We start from the raw sequence: 15224 nt of genomic DNA on the forward strand, positions 1-15224 counted from the left end.
TCATAGCACACTACTTTTTATTACAGATGATTGGTTCAGTACACATCAATGCATTCTGTATCAGAAAGTAAGCCCCCCTGCATACATTTCCACCGTACCTTACTTCATTGTTAATTTATAGACGTATGAGACATCAGACCCGGCCTCAGGGAGATCCCTTCCATCTACACTGAGTTAGGTCAAACCTGATTTTATTTTCTCTGCACCTGCCTTGTGGAATGATCTCCAAGGCTCTCTAAAGCTGGATGAATTGGTGCCTCTAGGGCAATTCAAAAGGCTGACTGAGGACCTTTTTTACTGAAGATTGTGTTTGTTTTATATGATTTTGTTTTGCTTTTAGTGTGTTGATGTGTATTATTGATGTGTATTATTGATGTGTATAGTGTACTCTATATTCATGTTTTTTGATGCCTATTATTGATTTTTATAAACTGGGTGGTTCAAGCTCAGAATGCTGATTGTCTGAAAGTCTTGGTATATCAGACCGTATGAGAAAACATGTCTTTTTACTGCTCTAATTACATTGGTAACCAGTTTATAATAGCAATAAGGCACCTCGGGGGTTTGTGGTATGCGGCCAATAGAATACGGTTAAGGGCTGTATCCAGGCACTCTGCTTTGCGTTGTGCATAAGAACAGCCCTTAGCTGTGGTATATTGGCCATATACCACACCCCCTCGTACTTTCTTGCTTAAGTATATTGTATTTCGATGTGTTTTGATGTTTTTTGATGTGTTAGCAGGTCTCACCTGAGAAAGAGACCTTGGTCTCAGCATGATGCCCTGTCAAAATAAAGGTTAAATAAAATTGTATGAGCTCTCTAACCTATTCCTTTCTCCTACAGTAGGGGAAGGAAACTAGATCCAGCCGCCAGATTGTTTTCAGAGCGGATGGTCGGTAAGCCCGAACATCATTAGAATAATTTGAACATTGCAAATTGAGCCCAACAAAGCCCAAAAAGAGATTGTATTTGAAAAGAACAATAATTTCCTACCTTGATTACATTGACACACGATCACATCTCTTTTTTTATTCGTGGGAATACATGGGAACGGGTTTTCTAAATTAAACTCATTTGAGCTTAATTCCTGGTGATTTTACAGTCTTTTTTGTATTACCAAAACCACAATTCCCAAGTTGCTCTTTCCCTCCCTCCCCCTCCCTCGCTCCCTTCCTTAACCCATTTAATCCCTTCAGTCACAATAGTGAGAGAAAAAAACGAACAATTAATACATTGATTCCATGATGCTTGTGGTATTTATACAATATCTTAGAGGTCATATTTGTGACCAATGGGAAAATACAGTGATTCTACCTTTTATACAGTGCATTCGGAAAGTATTCAGACCCCTTGACTTTTCCCACTTTTTGTTACGTTACAGCCTGATTCTAAAATTGACTAAGTTATATATTTTTGCTTATCAATCCACACACAATACCCCATAATGACAAAACGTCTGCCAGCTCTAGCTCTAATTTTTAAACGTCTGCCAGCTCTAGGAAGAGTCTTGGTGGTTCCAAACTTCTTCCATTTAAGAATGATGGAGGACACTGTGTTCTTGGTGACCTTCAATGCTGCAGAAATGTTTTGGTACCCTTCCCCAGATCTGTGCCTCAACACAATCCTGTCTCGGAGCACTACAGACAATTCCTTCGACCTCATGACTTGGTTTTTGCTCTGACACGCACTATCAATGTAATGGGTGCGTGCTGGTAGCAGGGAAGTCAGGCGCAGGAGAGTGAACTTGGTATAAACAGCAGTTTATAAATGCTAAAAAAACTCTGAAAACCAATATATACAAAAATAATATAAAAGGGTACAAAACCAATCACACACCAGAACATGACTTGCACAAAACATACAACAAACAATCACAGACAAGGACATGAGGGGAAACAGAGGGTTAAATACAAGACATGTAATTGATGGGATTGGAACCAGGTGTGATGGAAGACAAGACAAAACCAATGGAAAATGAAAAATGGATCAGCGATGGCTAGAAGGTCGGTGACGTCGACCGCCAAACACCGCCCGAACAAGGAGAGGGACCAACTTCGGCAGAAGTCGTGACAATCAACTGTGGGACCTTACTGTGTATAAACAGGTGTGCCATTCCAAATCATGTCCAATCAAATGGATTTACCACAGGTGGACTCTAATCAAATTGTAGAAACATCTCAAGGATGATCAATGGAAACAGGATGCACCTGAGCTAAAAATCAAGTCTCATAGCACAGGGTCTGAATACTTATGTAAATAAGGTGTTTCTGTTATTTTAAACATTTGCAACAATTTCTTTAAACCTGTTTTCACTTTGTCATTATGGGGTATTTGTGTAGACTGATGAGGGAAAAAAAAATATTTCATCAATTTTAGAATAAAGTAACAAAATGTGTAAAAAGTCAAGGGGTCTGAATACTTTCCAAATGCACCGTATATATTTAATCATAGCAGATGATATATTTTTTTCAGTAGATTGAAGTTGAGTTGGGTTATGGATATATTTGATCAAAATGATCTTACAGATCATTTGACCATTATCCATTAGTCTTTACATATGTTTAAATCAATGATTTGGATTGTACAACTTCATATTTTGTGAGTTTAATTGGCCATGTACAGACCCATGAACGGAATAAGTATAATAACTTCACACATATTTTCTGTCAATAAACTTGTTAAGTGTCTCTTGCACAATGGTCGACCTGGTTGATCAGATTATTGGGACATAGCCACAGGTGTAAACCTGGTTCGTATGCGTATTTGGGCTGAGATATTCCGGTGTAGATCTGGTTTATATTAGTATTGGGACTCAGTCACGGGTGTAAACCTGGTTCGTATGGGTATTTGGGCTGAGATATTCCGGTGTAGATCTGGTTTATATTAGTATTGGGACTCATTCACGGGTGTAAACCTGGTTCGTATGGGTATTTGGGCTGAGATATTCCGGTGTAGATCTGGTTTATATTAGTATTGGGACTCAGTCACAGGTGTAGACCTGGTTCGTATGGGTATTTGGGCTGAGATATTCCGGTGTAGATCTGGTTTATATTAGTATTGGGACTCAGCCACAGGTGTAAACCTGGTTCGTATGGGTATTTGGGCTGAGATATTCCGGTGTAGATCTGGTTTATATTAGTATTGGGACTCAGTCACAGGTGTAGACCCGGCAGACTGACTGCCGTTCTGTACCTTGTCACACCACTCTGGATTACTGACCTCTGCCTGCCCTGACCCTGGGACTACCTGCAGTTCTGTACTTTATGGACTCTGATCTGGATTACTGACCTTTGCCTACCCCTTGACCTGTCGTTTTGTCTGACCCCTGTTCTAGTAATAAACGTTTGTTACTTCGACACTGTCTGCACCTGAGTCTTCTCCTGAAACGTGTTAGAAAGTGGGTAACAGGGCTGAGAAAGGCAAGTAACAAGGATGAGGTGTATTGGCAGAGGAACTAGGGGTTACGAGTAATAAATAGAGCATTTAGGGCTAGGATATGGGTGTATTTGGGAAGAAATGGGTTAATGTACAAAGCACAGTTCCAGTGAATGCACAGTACCCGAGGAGGAACGATGACTGTTTCATTGAATAGTTCTAATGGGGGGATTGAAGCTGGGGAGAAGAGAACAGAGGGTCTCTGGAGCCTCAGTAGCACCCAGGATTAATCAGCTTCAGGGCCTTCTTCCATTAGACCTTCACCAATTAGACCCTGCCTAATTGCCAAGTGTTCATTAGAGATGTACAGGGGAGGGACTGGACACTGTGCACCATGCACTCACTGTCATTTGCTTCTACAGCCATTTGGGGCTGCTGGCATGTCACAACACGCTGCTTAGCCTCCCAACAACACAAGCCCCTTCTGGGGTTCCCAGGCTACTCTCACAATCCTTACCCATCACTGCCAAGAACCGATAGGATACAAACAAACACAGACACAAAGCAGCAGTGGAAACCCAGAATGCTGGTGTTGTGTCCATGAGCATCAGGACACTACAGTAGACCGCCCCGATGTGATGTGACATGGTTCACATCAGTAGAACCCCCCCCTCCTCCTCATCTTCCCAGTTTAGTGAGGGATTAACCAGTGAAGAGACACACTGGGCTCTGGCCTGCCTGTGATCTGGCCTGCCTGCCAAACCGCAATGCAGATAGATGTACTGTCAGGGACTTACCATGTTGACTGCTGGCCACCATTTTGTCATTTACTGTAGTTGAGAGAAAATAAGTGACTGGGGAGAGAGGGAGAGTGCGTACAATGCTGTATACTGAGAATAGTATGATCGTGATGGTCTGGGAATAGTAAACGGTTTGGGGTTCAAGATTCTCACTGACCTCATGCCATAGGACTAGCTTGAGGAATTGACTAAATACCCATCATGATAATGGAAATAACTACATGCTAAACACCAAACATATAAAGGGTTTAGAAAGGTCTCCTTTTTCTGATATCTTGGTAGGAAAATGAGAATATTTTTTTCCCTGGTTTCTCTCACTTCCATTGTTACATGAGGTTACAGACATGCAGTCGGGGAGGGAAACAGGCATATGCACAGTCCCATAAAGATGTGCTGCTGCCTGTGCCCTCAATCTGGAGAGATGGAATTCCCTTTGTGTGATATGGGTCTCAACATGCCGTAGTTGTGATGCTGGAATCCATGGGGAAATCTGGAGTCTACCCTTTCCAACTCACACCTTAAGATAATTGTAGGCTAGCAGAGACACATGCATGGAGAACGGTAATACTGGGGGTTTGGAGGGAGGGAAGGGGTGAGCTGAGGAACAATTTCATGCACATATTCCCTTTGAGGGATTGAGGGGGGACAGAGGGACAGGGAGAGGCACAGAGTATGACACCACCTGGGACGCGCACCCTTCCAGGCAATTCTCAAAATGTTGGGATGTTACCAAAAAAAGAGAAAAAAAGAAATACTTGAATGATAAAATCAGCAGAAAGCATTTTCCCTGTTGACTTTGTTTCCGCTGATTCCGTCTGAACTGAGCGAAGAAGAGTCAGATTGTTGTTGGCTAATATGGAAAAAAACCTTGCTCCTGAAATAAATCAAAAGTATATCTCCTATCTGGCTCCCGTGTCACAGCCACAGCATTTGAGAGTATGATAACTCAGGCTCTCCGCTTTGTACCAGTTACCAGAGTTCCTGCTTCCTTTTAAGGGCTCTTTTAAGCTTGCTTGCTAGCTTCTGACAGCCTGCCGTTTATCACATGGAGGCACATTGTAATAGAACTCTCCATTCACAGCAGATTATACCCAGGCTTTCTGATGATCATTTTATTGCCGTCTTTGTGGAGCATTGCAAACATCCCTCCCATCTTCTTTCTGCAACATACTTCTGAACTATTCACAGATTTACCTCTCTCCCTCCCCTCTCTCTCCCCCTCTCTTCTCTCTCTCTCCCCCTCTCTCTCTTCCCCCTCTCTCTCTCTTCCCCCTCTCTCTCTCTTTCCCCTCTCTCTCTCTTCCCTCCCTCTCTTCCCCCTTTCTCTCTTCCCTCTCTCTGCCCAGAGGGGATATACCCAGACTGTTTCTTGGTCAAGTTAAACTGTTACCAGTATGTCACCTGAAGACTGTCACCATACCACTCCTGCAGCTCTCATCTTGCCCAATGTCCATACATCCTTGTCTATAGAGGTTCCCTCTCTGTAGCTACATGTAGCCACTCCCTCCCCCCCTATGCTCTAATGACTGTAGGAGCCTGTGAATCTGGTCAGAGTCAGAGGGAGGAAGGGAGGCAGCTAACTGAGCAGATAAATGTGGCGTGTTGTGTCGTTTGGCTCTGCTTCCCTCTCCTCTGTCCTGGTTTCACTCATTGAGCTGAGGACTCCAGTCTCCTGTGTCCTCTCCTCTCTGTGTAAATGGGAAGGAAGCCTGAACACTGTCCCCTTGGGGTGATCGTGCCTGTTGGTCCACGCCAACAGCAGAACAGAGCAGTTCCACACATATAGCAGAGTTCTGTCAGAACATAGGCCCACAGACCAACAGTTTAACAGTCCACACGCTTACTGTAGCAATGATGCCCTTCTATCCTGCACCTTTCTGTCCTGCTCACTTCAAATCCGCAGGCTGATCCCAAAGCAAGAGCCTCACCCTGCAGAGCAACCTGCCCTACCCTCACTGCTAATGTGACAACGTAGAACCACACCCCGTTCTCCAATCCAATCCTCTGGTAGGACAGGGCCAGTGTGATGACTGGGCGAGTTTGTCCATTGGCTGCTGGTGCAGTGTCAGCTGGTTTCTCTCTAGGCAGGAGGCCCTGGAGACAGAACAGAAACAGCTGTGCCCTTCCATGACACAGATCAGATGGGAAACAACTGGACCACTGGCTGAACATGGCCACCTGTCCTCCCAAAGCTGCAGGGGATTGTGCTGTATGGAGCTTCTTGTCTGGATTATGGCACTAGCCTACTACTAGAAATCAGAGTGGATTCTACAGGCCTGGATCCTTTTGTTACACAACACTAACACATACTGACCTTAAAGGCCAATCACGTTGTCTGTCTGTCTGTCTGTCTGTCTGTCTTTCTAGCATGCTAGCTAGAGACACCAGCCAAAATGTCCTGGCCAGGCCACTTCATCTAACACTGCTTGACCTTCAGCACAGCAGTACAGTGGCCACTAATGGTGGAACTGTCTGGTGTCTAGCTACAGCCTCGACAGGGAGAAACAGGGAGCGACAGGGAGAAACAGGGAGAGACAGGGAGAAACAGGGAGCGACAGGGAGAAACAGGGAGCGACAGGGAGAGACAGGGAAAAACAGGGAGAAACGGGGAGAAACAGGGAGCGACAGGGAGAAACAGGGAGCGACAGGGAGAGACAGGGAGAAACGGGGAGAAACAGGGAGAGACATGGAAAAACAGGGAGAAACAGGGTAAACAGGGCGCGACAGGGAGAAACAGGGGAAGACAGGGAGAAACAATGAGAAACAGGGAGCGACAGGGAGAAACAGGGAGCGACAGGGAGAAACAGGGAGAAACAGGCTAAACAGGGCGCGACAGGGAGAAACAGGGGAAGACAGGGAGAAACAATGAGAAACAGGGAGAGACATGGAAAAACAGGGAGAAACAGGGTAAACAGGGCGCGACAGGGAGAAACAGGGGAAGACAGGGAGAAACAATGAGAAACAGGGAGCGACAGGGAGAAACAGGGAGCGACAGGGAGAAACAGGGAGCGACAGGGAGAAACAGGGAGCGACAGGGAGAGACAGGGAGCGACAGGGAGAGACAGGGAGCGACAGGGAGAAACAGGGAGAAACAGGGGAAGACAGGGAGAAACAATGAGAGACAGGGAGAAACAGGGAGAAACAGGGAAAGCCAGGGAGAAACAATGAGAAACAGGGAGAAACAGGGAGAGACATGGAGAAACAGGGAGAGACAGGGAGCGACAGGGAGAAACAGGGAGAGACAGGGAGCGACAGGGAGCGACAGGGAGAAACAGGGAAAGACAGGGAGAAACAATGAGAAACAGGGAGAAACAGGGAGAGACAGGGAGAAACAGGGAGAGACAGGGAGAGAGGGAGAAACAGGAAGAGAGGGAGAAACAGGGAGCGACAGGGAAAAACAGGGAGAAACAGGGAGCGACAGGGAGAAACAGGGAGCTACAGGGAGAAATAGGGAGCGACAGGGAGAGACGGAAGGCAGCATCCAGACAGACCATGCTTAATTATTGGACACAGAAAGATAAATGGGAAAACACACTCTTAGATATTTATTGCAATTTTTAGTGCTAATGTTCCTCCAGGCAGACCGAGAGTGGGGAGAATGGGGAGAGGATTCTGAGAGACGTGGGATGGGGCAGGAGGCTGTGGCACAATGGGAAGGTGGCAGCAGGGTGGCATGGTGGCTGAGAATGGGCCCTGCTCCACGTGCTGATCTGTGGTGAGGAGTCCCAGGCGGGATAGCTGTTAATAAGCCTAATGCTTTAACCTCTAAAGCAGGACTAGACTGAGCGCTGAGCTGGGACGGCTGTCTGCTCCCCTCTAGTTCAACAGGAATTCTGCATCCACAGCAATAGTCATGCAGCCAGTCCACATCCATAGCACAGCAGTTTGGTGGTTGTGTGTCTATCTGGAGACCACATTGGATGCCAGTCTCCTGCCCACGTTGATCCCTCCTGGTGTGAAGGACAGGCTCTTGATTCTTCAAACACCCACACAAATATACAATGTCTCAGTGCTCACATTACAGTAAGCAGACTCTTGCTCACACACACATACAGTGGGTATCCAGAGACACTGGTTGGCTCTGCTGATTCTGACCTGAACAACTCCCTCACCCATCTCTCTCAGTCTCTCTCTATATATTTCTCACCAGCACTCCCTCTCTCTCTGAGGGGAGATGTACCGTATGTGGGGGTCTCTACAGCCCCAGCCACTCTCTCCAGGGGGTCTCCTCCCCTGTCCCTTTCCACAGATGGTGGGCAATGTGGCCGCCTGACTGCAAGGTTCATTATCACCCACACTGGGCCCATGGAGAGGCTGGGGCTAGTTTGAGGTGGGCTGGGAGCTGTAGCTAGGAGCTGGGTAGGGCTTCCATGGCCAACTACCAGGGCCTTTCCCATCCCCACACAGGGGAGCCTGGGACTCTGGCTCTCATGCAGACCTGAGCACTGCAGCTCACAGGGGTTGAAGGGAGGCGGAGACCTGCATCAATCTGCCCTCATTTAGGTCTGAAACTGAGCTTAACTGTACTGTACCGACTGGCTAATACACATTTTAAGAAGTCTAATCTGTTCAATGCTTTCGGTGTCCAAATGAAGTCTGGTTGGTTTCATTTCCTAATTCTCCTCTGGGTACAGATATACTGTTCTCCTTACATGTTGATCTCCTGCTGCTTATCCAGTTACCCAGTGATATTCCCATCCATTCTGATCAACGTCACTCACCTTCTCCTGGTACTGCCGACGGGAGGAGTCCAGAGACTGGATGAGTGCGGTGGCGTGACCCACGAACATGGCATAGCAGGTGGCGCCCACGATCATGCTGAGGATGGTGAGCCACACGTCCGTCATGCCCACAGGTGGGTACATGCCGTACCCGATACACAGCATGTGGCTCATGGCTTTGAACAGGGCGTAGGAGTACTGCTGGCCCCATGTGTCGTTCTGGATGGGGGGAGAGAGGAAGAGAAAAGGTGACAGAGGGAAGAGAGGGATATGGTGATATGGGGGTAATGTTCTCGCTCTGCCAGAGTCCTTCTTATCATTATCATCGTCATCGTCAATGTCATCATCATCATCATTATCATGATCAATGTCATTAGCGCCATCATCCTCCTAGTCATCATCATCGACGTCATTATCATCATCATTATCAATGATATTATCGCCATCATCATCCTAGTCGTCGTCGACATCCTCATTAATGTCATTATCACTATCATTATCGATGTCATGATCGCCATCCTCCTCCTAGTCATCATCAACATCATTATCATCATCATCGTCCTCATCCTCATCATTATAATCATCCTCATCATCATGTAAGACGGTAGCCACAGATGTCCTCTTCATCATGCCTCAATACGAACATCAACACTTGGCTACATCAACATACACTCTTCTATATGTAAGTATTCAGGGGAGAACTGCCTTAACTGGGCCCTTTCAGCTCGGAGCAGAAACTAAACGCAACCATGAGGGTGACTGAATGGATGGATCCCGAGACACAAGAGGCCTGCAAGGCAAAAAGTAGGTCAGCTATTTAGAAAAATGTGATTTTTCTTTTCTCGTTTCTCGTTTGTGGATAAATTGCCGTTTTTTTCCTTTAGGTCCCGTGGTGGTCCAAGCAGAATCAATATCTGCTCTTTCCTGAGGTGACATGTCCAAATTGCTTTCAAACTCATTTCCACAGGGGTAAAACCTGAGCGATAGGAAAGTTATTAGTGCCTCCTAAAAAGGTATAGAACGGATGACCCAATAAGATAATGGGCCAGCTACTGTAAGGAAAGACAAGAGCCACAGCACCCTCTAATTCTTATCAGGCCCAAACTTTTCTGCTCCGAGCAGAAAAGACCCAGCTAAGGCAGTTCTCCACAGTTTTTCATCATGGTGTTGTGTAATGCAGAGCAGGAGTTTAAGTCAGTAGACAGCTTGCTATGCCAAAGGTGTTTGCTAGGCTACTGTTTCCACTGACTGACTACTGGCCTGTCTGTCTTTAATTACCTAATTAGAATTTGATGTGATTGTTTTCTATTCACAGATCCCAGATTAATCCTCTTTGAGGGCTGGGAGCTGTTTGCCTGCCTTCTGTGAGCTCTACAACAAATCCTCATCATAAATCATCTCTCTCTCTCTCCCTCTCTCGTTTGGAACATGGCAGGTTATACTGTGTGTCCGTGTGCCACGGTTGATTCAGGGTCACACCTCAGGTGTCGCAGAGTCCGGTTATATAACCACAAAGAAAACTTAATTACAGAGGAGAGGGAGGTCATTACGAGACATAGGGCTTTCTTTCCAGCGACTCTGACTCTCTCTCCCTCTCCCCCTCTCTCTCTCTCCCCCTCTCTCTCCCTCTCCCTCTCTCTCTCTTCCTCTCCCCGAGATGTGCAGCAGCAGCGCGGCTAACAATGTGATGAAATTAAAGAACAGCATGAGTGCTCGCTGGAAAATTGTCAATACTTGACCAATATTGGATAAGAGCTTTCGGTCCTCTGAAAGTCATTATTTCATACGAGGCCAAGCTCACTGCTCTCACTTTCAGAATACAGAAAACCAAACCATACAGAGCTGGTGGAGAGAGAGAGCTCCAAATAACTGAAGAAAATGCAGCAAATTGAATAAATGTGGGCGAATAAAGGAGAAAGGAAAAAGAAACATTTGATTTAGGTGGGAAAACGGACAGATATGCAAGGCAGCCATTTCCCATGATGCTACAGGCTTAGCACAGTAATTACAGAGACAGAGAGATGAGATAACAGGGAGGGACTAATCTGATTTAGACAGACTTGGGCTCCGTCTGAAGTGGCGCCCTATTCCACACAGTGTACTTTTGACCGGAGCCCAGTAGTACACTTCCTAGATATTAGGGTGTCATTTTGGATGCTCGCCTAGTATTGGAGCACAGCAAAGCACTACTTACCACCATTTTGTTTTTGGACACCCAGCAGTCCTGGGGGAAGTCCTGCAGCATGGGAACCAGGAACTGCAGACATCCGTCCCAGTGGCACAGCAGCAGCATCATACCAATCAGGTTGACGATACGCACCATGGCACTGGCCAGGTCATAGGTCATATGGAAGATCTGAAGAGCAGGACAGGAAGAGGAAAGGACTGTGTTAGGACATAGGTCATATGGAGGATCAATACAATACATTATTGTCCATTTTGTGAGAAACAAAAATGTATCTTCTGTTTAGCGCAAACCCCTCACACATACACGCTGAGAGGCACATGGTCAGCCACAGAGCAGCGCCCCTGGATGGAGAGCAGAACAGGAGGAGGAAGGGAATTGTGTTCGAGCACAAAGACATGTGTAGGCTGGCTGGCAGACAAAGCCCTGGATTACAAAGACCCTTTTCTCCAGGGGTGTTGCCTGTTTACTTTGTTCCCTAACCTTTTGGTCGATACGTTTTATAGTCAAGGTGAAGGCAAAGCAGTGGATTTCCTATATGCAACACGTGGGCTGAGCCAGACCACGTTGAGTCTGAATCTGAGCATACGTTCTAGTCCGAAGCCACAGCGTTCTCCATCCCACATGCAGGACCCTAGCCTCAATGTACAGCAACATAACAAATTTCATCTTTGATGTAACACTTGTGCTTTTTACAGACATTGACATGAGTGGTCTGTAGAGGATGGTCAGGATGGTCATGTGAGCATGGCTTGGCCTATGAGGAGGGTTTATTGAATCACTCTAATCAACCCCTTAGGTAAGCACACTAACACAAAGTGGATGGAGGGATGGGCAGGCGTGTGTATGCGTCCCTGCAGACTGAGTGTGGGCAGCCCGGGCGAGCTTTGTTAATCCTAATGATAAATAGACTCATAAGCAGCTACAGGACGCCTACTCTACTCTGGTGTGGATTTTAATGGCTTCAACAATGTAAAGCCACTTAATCCCATTGAGGGCCGCGGTGTGCACTGTTAACTGCTGTTCTCCTTATTACAAGCCACTCAGCGCCATTTAAAAGCTTAAGGCTGAGAGAGGGATATTCCATCTCTCTCGTCTTTGCTGGCGAACGTTGGGAAGAGGGGAGAAGAGAAGCCAGCCACAGTCACACACAGGCAGGCGCTCTCCACCGTTCCTCCTGACCCAGGCTAGATGTCTCCGGTTGCCTCCTAAAGCCCAGTGTTTGTTGATCTGACGCTTCGTTGTTTCTATCGGAGTGGCTGTGTGGAAACAACAGACAGGCTGTGTGACGGGCCTCTCTGGGACAGTGTGGACGCTGGGCCATCACATCAGATCACCTCCGTCAGATGGGCCAGCCAGAAAGGGGAGAGACAATAATGTCCCAAAGAAGTTTCTGCTGGGGTAAGAGGGAAGCGTCAGGCCGCCAGGCTCCAGGGTGAGTGCATGGCAGAGACATCCAGCTAAAACTAAAGTGTATTTACAGTTGAAGTGGGAAGTTTACATACACCTCAGCCAAATATTTTAACTCAGTCTTTCACAATTCCTGACATATAATCCTAGTAAAAATTCCCTGTTTTAGGTCAGTTAGGATCAACGCTTTATTTTAAGAATGTGAGATGTCAGAATAATAGCAGAGAGAATGATTTATTTCAGCTTTTATTTCTTTCATCACATTCCCAGTGGGTCAGAAGATTACATACACTCAATTAGTATTTGGTAGCATTGCCTTTACATTGATTAACTTGGGTCAAATGTTTTGGGTAGCCTTCCACAAGCTTCCCACAATAAGTTGGGTGAATTTTGGGCCATTCCTCCTGTCAGAGCTGGTGTAACTGAGTCAGGTTTGTAGGCCTCCTTGCTCGCACACGCTTTTTCACTTCTGCCCACAAATGTTCTAAGGGATTGTGGTCAGGGCTTTATGATGGCCACTCCAATACCTTCAAAAAAAGCTTTAACTTGACTGAAGTCTTGAGATGTTGCTTCAATATATCCACACAATTTTCCTCCTAATGATGCCATCTATTTTGTGAAGTACACCAGTCCCTCCTGCAGCAAACCACCCCCAGAACATGATGCTGCCACCCCCGTGCTTCACGGTTGGGATGGTGTTCTTTGGCTTGCAAGCCTCCCCCTTTTTCCTCCAAACATAACAATGGTCATTATGGCCAAACAGTTCTATTTTTGTTTCATCAGACCAAAGGACATTTCTCCAAAAAGTATGATCTTTGTCCCCATGTGCTGTTGCAAACCGTAGTCTGGCTTTTTAATGGCGGTTTTGGAGCACTGGCTTCTTCCTTGCTGAACGGCCTTTTAAGTTATGTATATATAGGACTAGTTTTACTGTGGATATTGATACTTTTGTACCTGATTCCTCTAGCATCTACACAAGGTTCTTTGCTGTTGTTCTGGGATTGATTTTCACTTTTCGCACCAAAGTACATTAATCTCTAGGAGACAGAACGCACCACCTTCCTGAGCGGTATGACGGCTGTGTGGTCCCATGGTGTTTATACTTGTGTACTATTTTTTGTACAGATGAACGTGGTACCTTCAGGCATTTGGAAATTGCTCCCAACGATGAACCAGACTTGTGGAGGTCTACAATTTTTTTTTCTGAGGTCTTGGCTGATATATTTTGATTTTCCCATGATGTCAAGCAAAGAGGCACTGAGTTTGAACGTAGGCCTTGAAATACATCCACAGGTACACTTCCAATTGACTCAAATTATGTCAATCAGGCTATCAGAAGCTTCTAAAGCCAAGCTGTTTAAAGGCACAGTCACCTTAGTGTATGTAAACTTCTGACCCACTGGAATTGTGATACAGTGAATTATAAGTGAAATAATCTGTCTGTAAACAATTGTTGTAAAAACTACTTGTGTCATGCACAAAGTAGATGTTCTAACCAACTTGCCAAAACTAAAGAAATTTGTGGAGTGGATGAAAAACGAGTTTTAATGACTCCAACCTAAGTGTATGTGAAATTCCCGACTTCAACTGTACATCATCTGAGCCGAGTCATTCCCCTGGCTGCATCCTTCTCACTTAATCTACCACTCCCTTCTTCTTCTTCACCTCCTCTCTCCCTCTCTCCTCTCCACAGCTGTGCTCCACTCCAAACACAAGGAGGAGATATTGTTTTTTTAAAGAGCCCACTCTCTTTCCAAACACAATAATGATTATGGTAGCTGATATGAGGCAATATACTGTGATGTTGATTCTCCAGCTGGAACTAAATGGCATTCCGTTACATTAAAGAGTTGTCAAAATCCCCATGTGTGTCAAATTAAAAAATCATGACCTACCCCATCCAATCTCCTCACTTGAGATTGGGATTTTTTTTTTAATTTGTAAAATTGTTTTTCCAAAAGGGGAGAGTGAGCTCTCTGGATGGGTTCGTAATGCATTTAAATGTAGACATTTCCTGCCCATTAAAAATGGATGATATAAAACATACATTGTTCAAGCCCACAGGATCTCGTTCACAGCATAACAATGAATGAATTATCTGTTCACACTTCCCGTCCGAGTATCTTATGTCACGAACATTACAATAGTCATGGAGCTAGTCAGAAGTGTCAAGCTGATAGAGCTAAGAAGGTCACTTGTTCTATATATATATATATTGCTCCATTTTAGTTGGGAAGCTACATAGGTGAGATACAAATACCTGTCCAAGACTACTAGTACTGTACAAAGAAAACTCTACTGTCAATTCCCTGTAATTGTTGAAGTTCCATCCCACTGGGCACACGGGAATCAACGTTGTTGAATCAATGTCACAACATGCAGCTTAGCCACACACAGACACAGACGCACGCACGCACACAGAGACACACAGACACAGACGCACGCACGCACACAGAGACACACAGACACACACAGACACACACAGAGACACACAGACACACACACACACACACACACACACACACACACACACACACACACACACACACACACACACACACACACACACACACACACACACACACACACACACACACACACACACACTGCATTGTAGAGTACAACACATTAAAGGGATGATGGATGGCTGGCCTCTTTGTTTTAATTGATAGGGACATACAATAAGCCTGGCCGCATGACTATCTGGCTAAACAACAGAGCCATGAATGACG

General features: G+C 45.7%; 1 protein-coding gene across 1 annotated transcript in view; it reads right to left on the bottom strand.

Annotated features, from left to right (window-relative positions):
* The window catches only part of LOC135554078 (potassium/sodium hyperpolarization-activated cyclic nucleotide-gated channel 4-like), an 82009-nt gene that overhangs the window by 28835 nt on the left and 37950 nt on the right, over window positions 1-15224 (bottom strand). Inside the window, exons 3-4 of the mRNA XM_064986121.1 lie at window positions 11092-11253; window positions 8898-9116 (exon numbers count right to left, since the gene is read on the bottom strand). Of these exons, the coding sequence (XP_064842193.1) occupies window positions 8898-9116; window positions 11092-11253 (381 nt within the window). The remainder of the gene's footprint in view (window positions 1-8897; window positions 9117-11091; window positions 11254-15224) is intronic.

Source organism: Oncorhynchus masou, chromosome 2 (genome assembly GCF_036934945.1).
Source record: "Oncorhynchus masou masou isolate Uvic2021 chromosome 2, UVic_Omas_1.1, whole genome shotgun sequence".
Taxonomy (NCBI): Eukaryota; Metazoa; Chordata; class Actinopteri; order Salmoniformes; family Salmonidae; genus Oncorhynchus; species Oncorhynchus masou.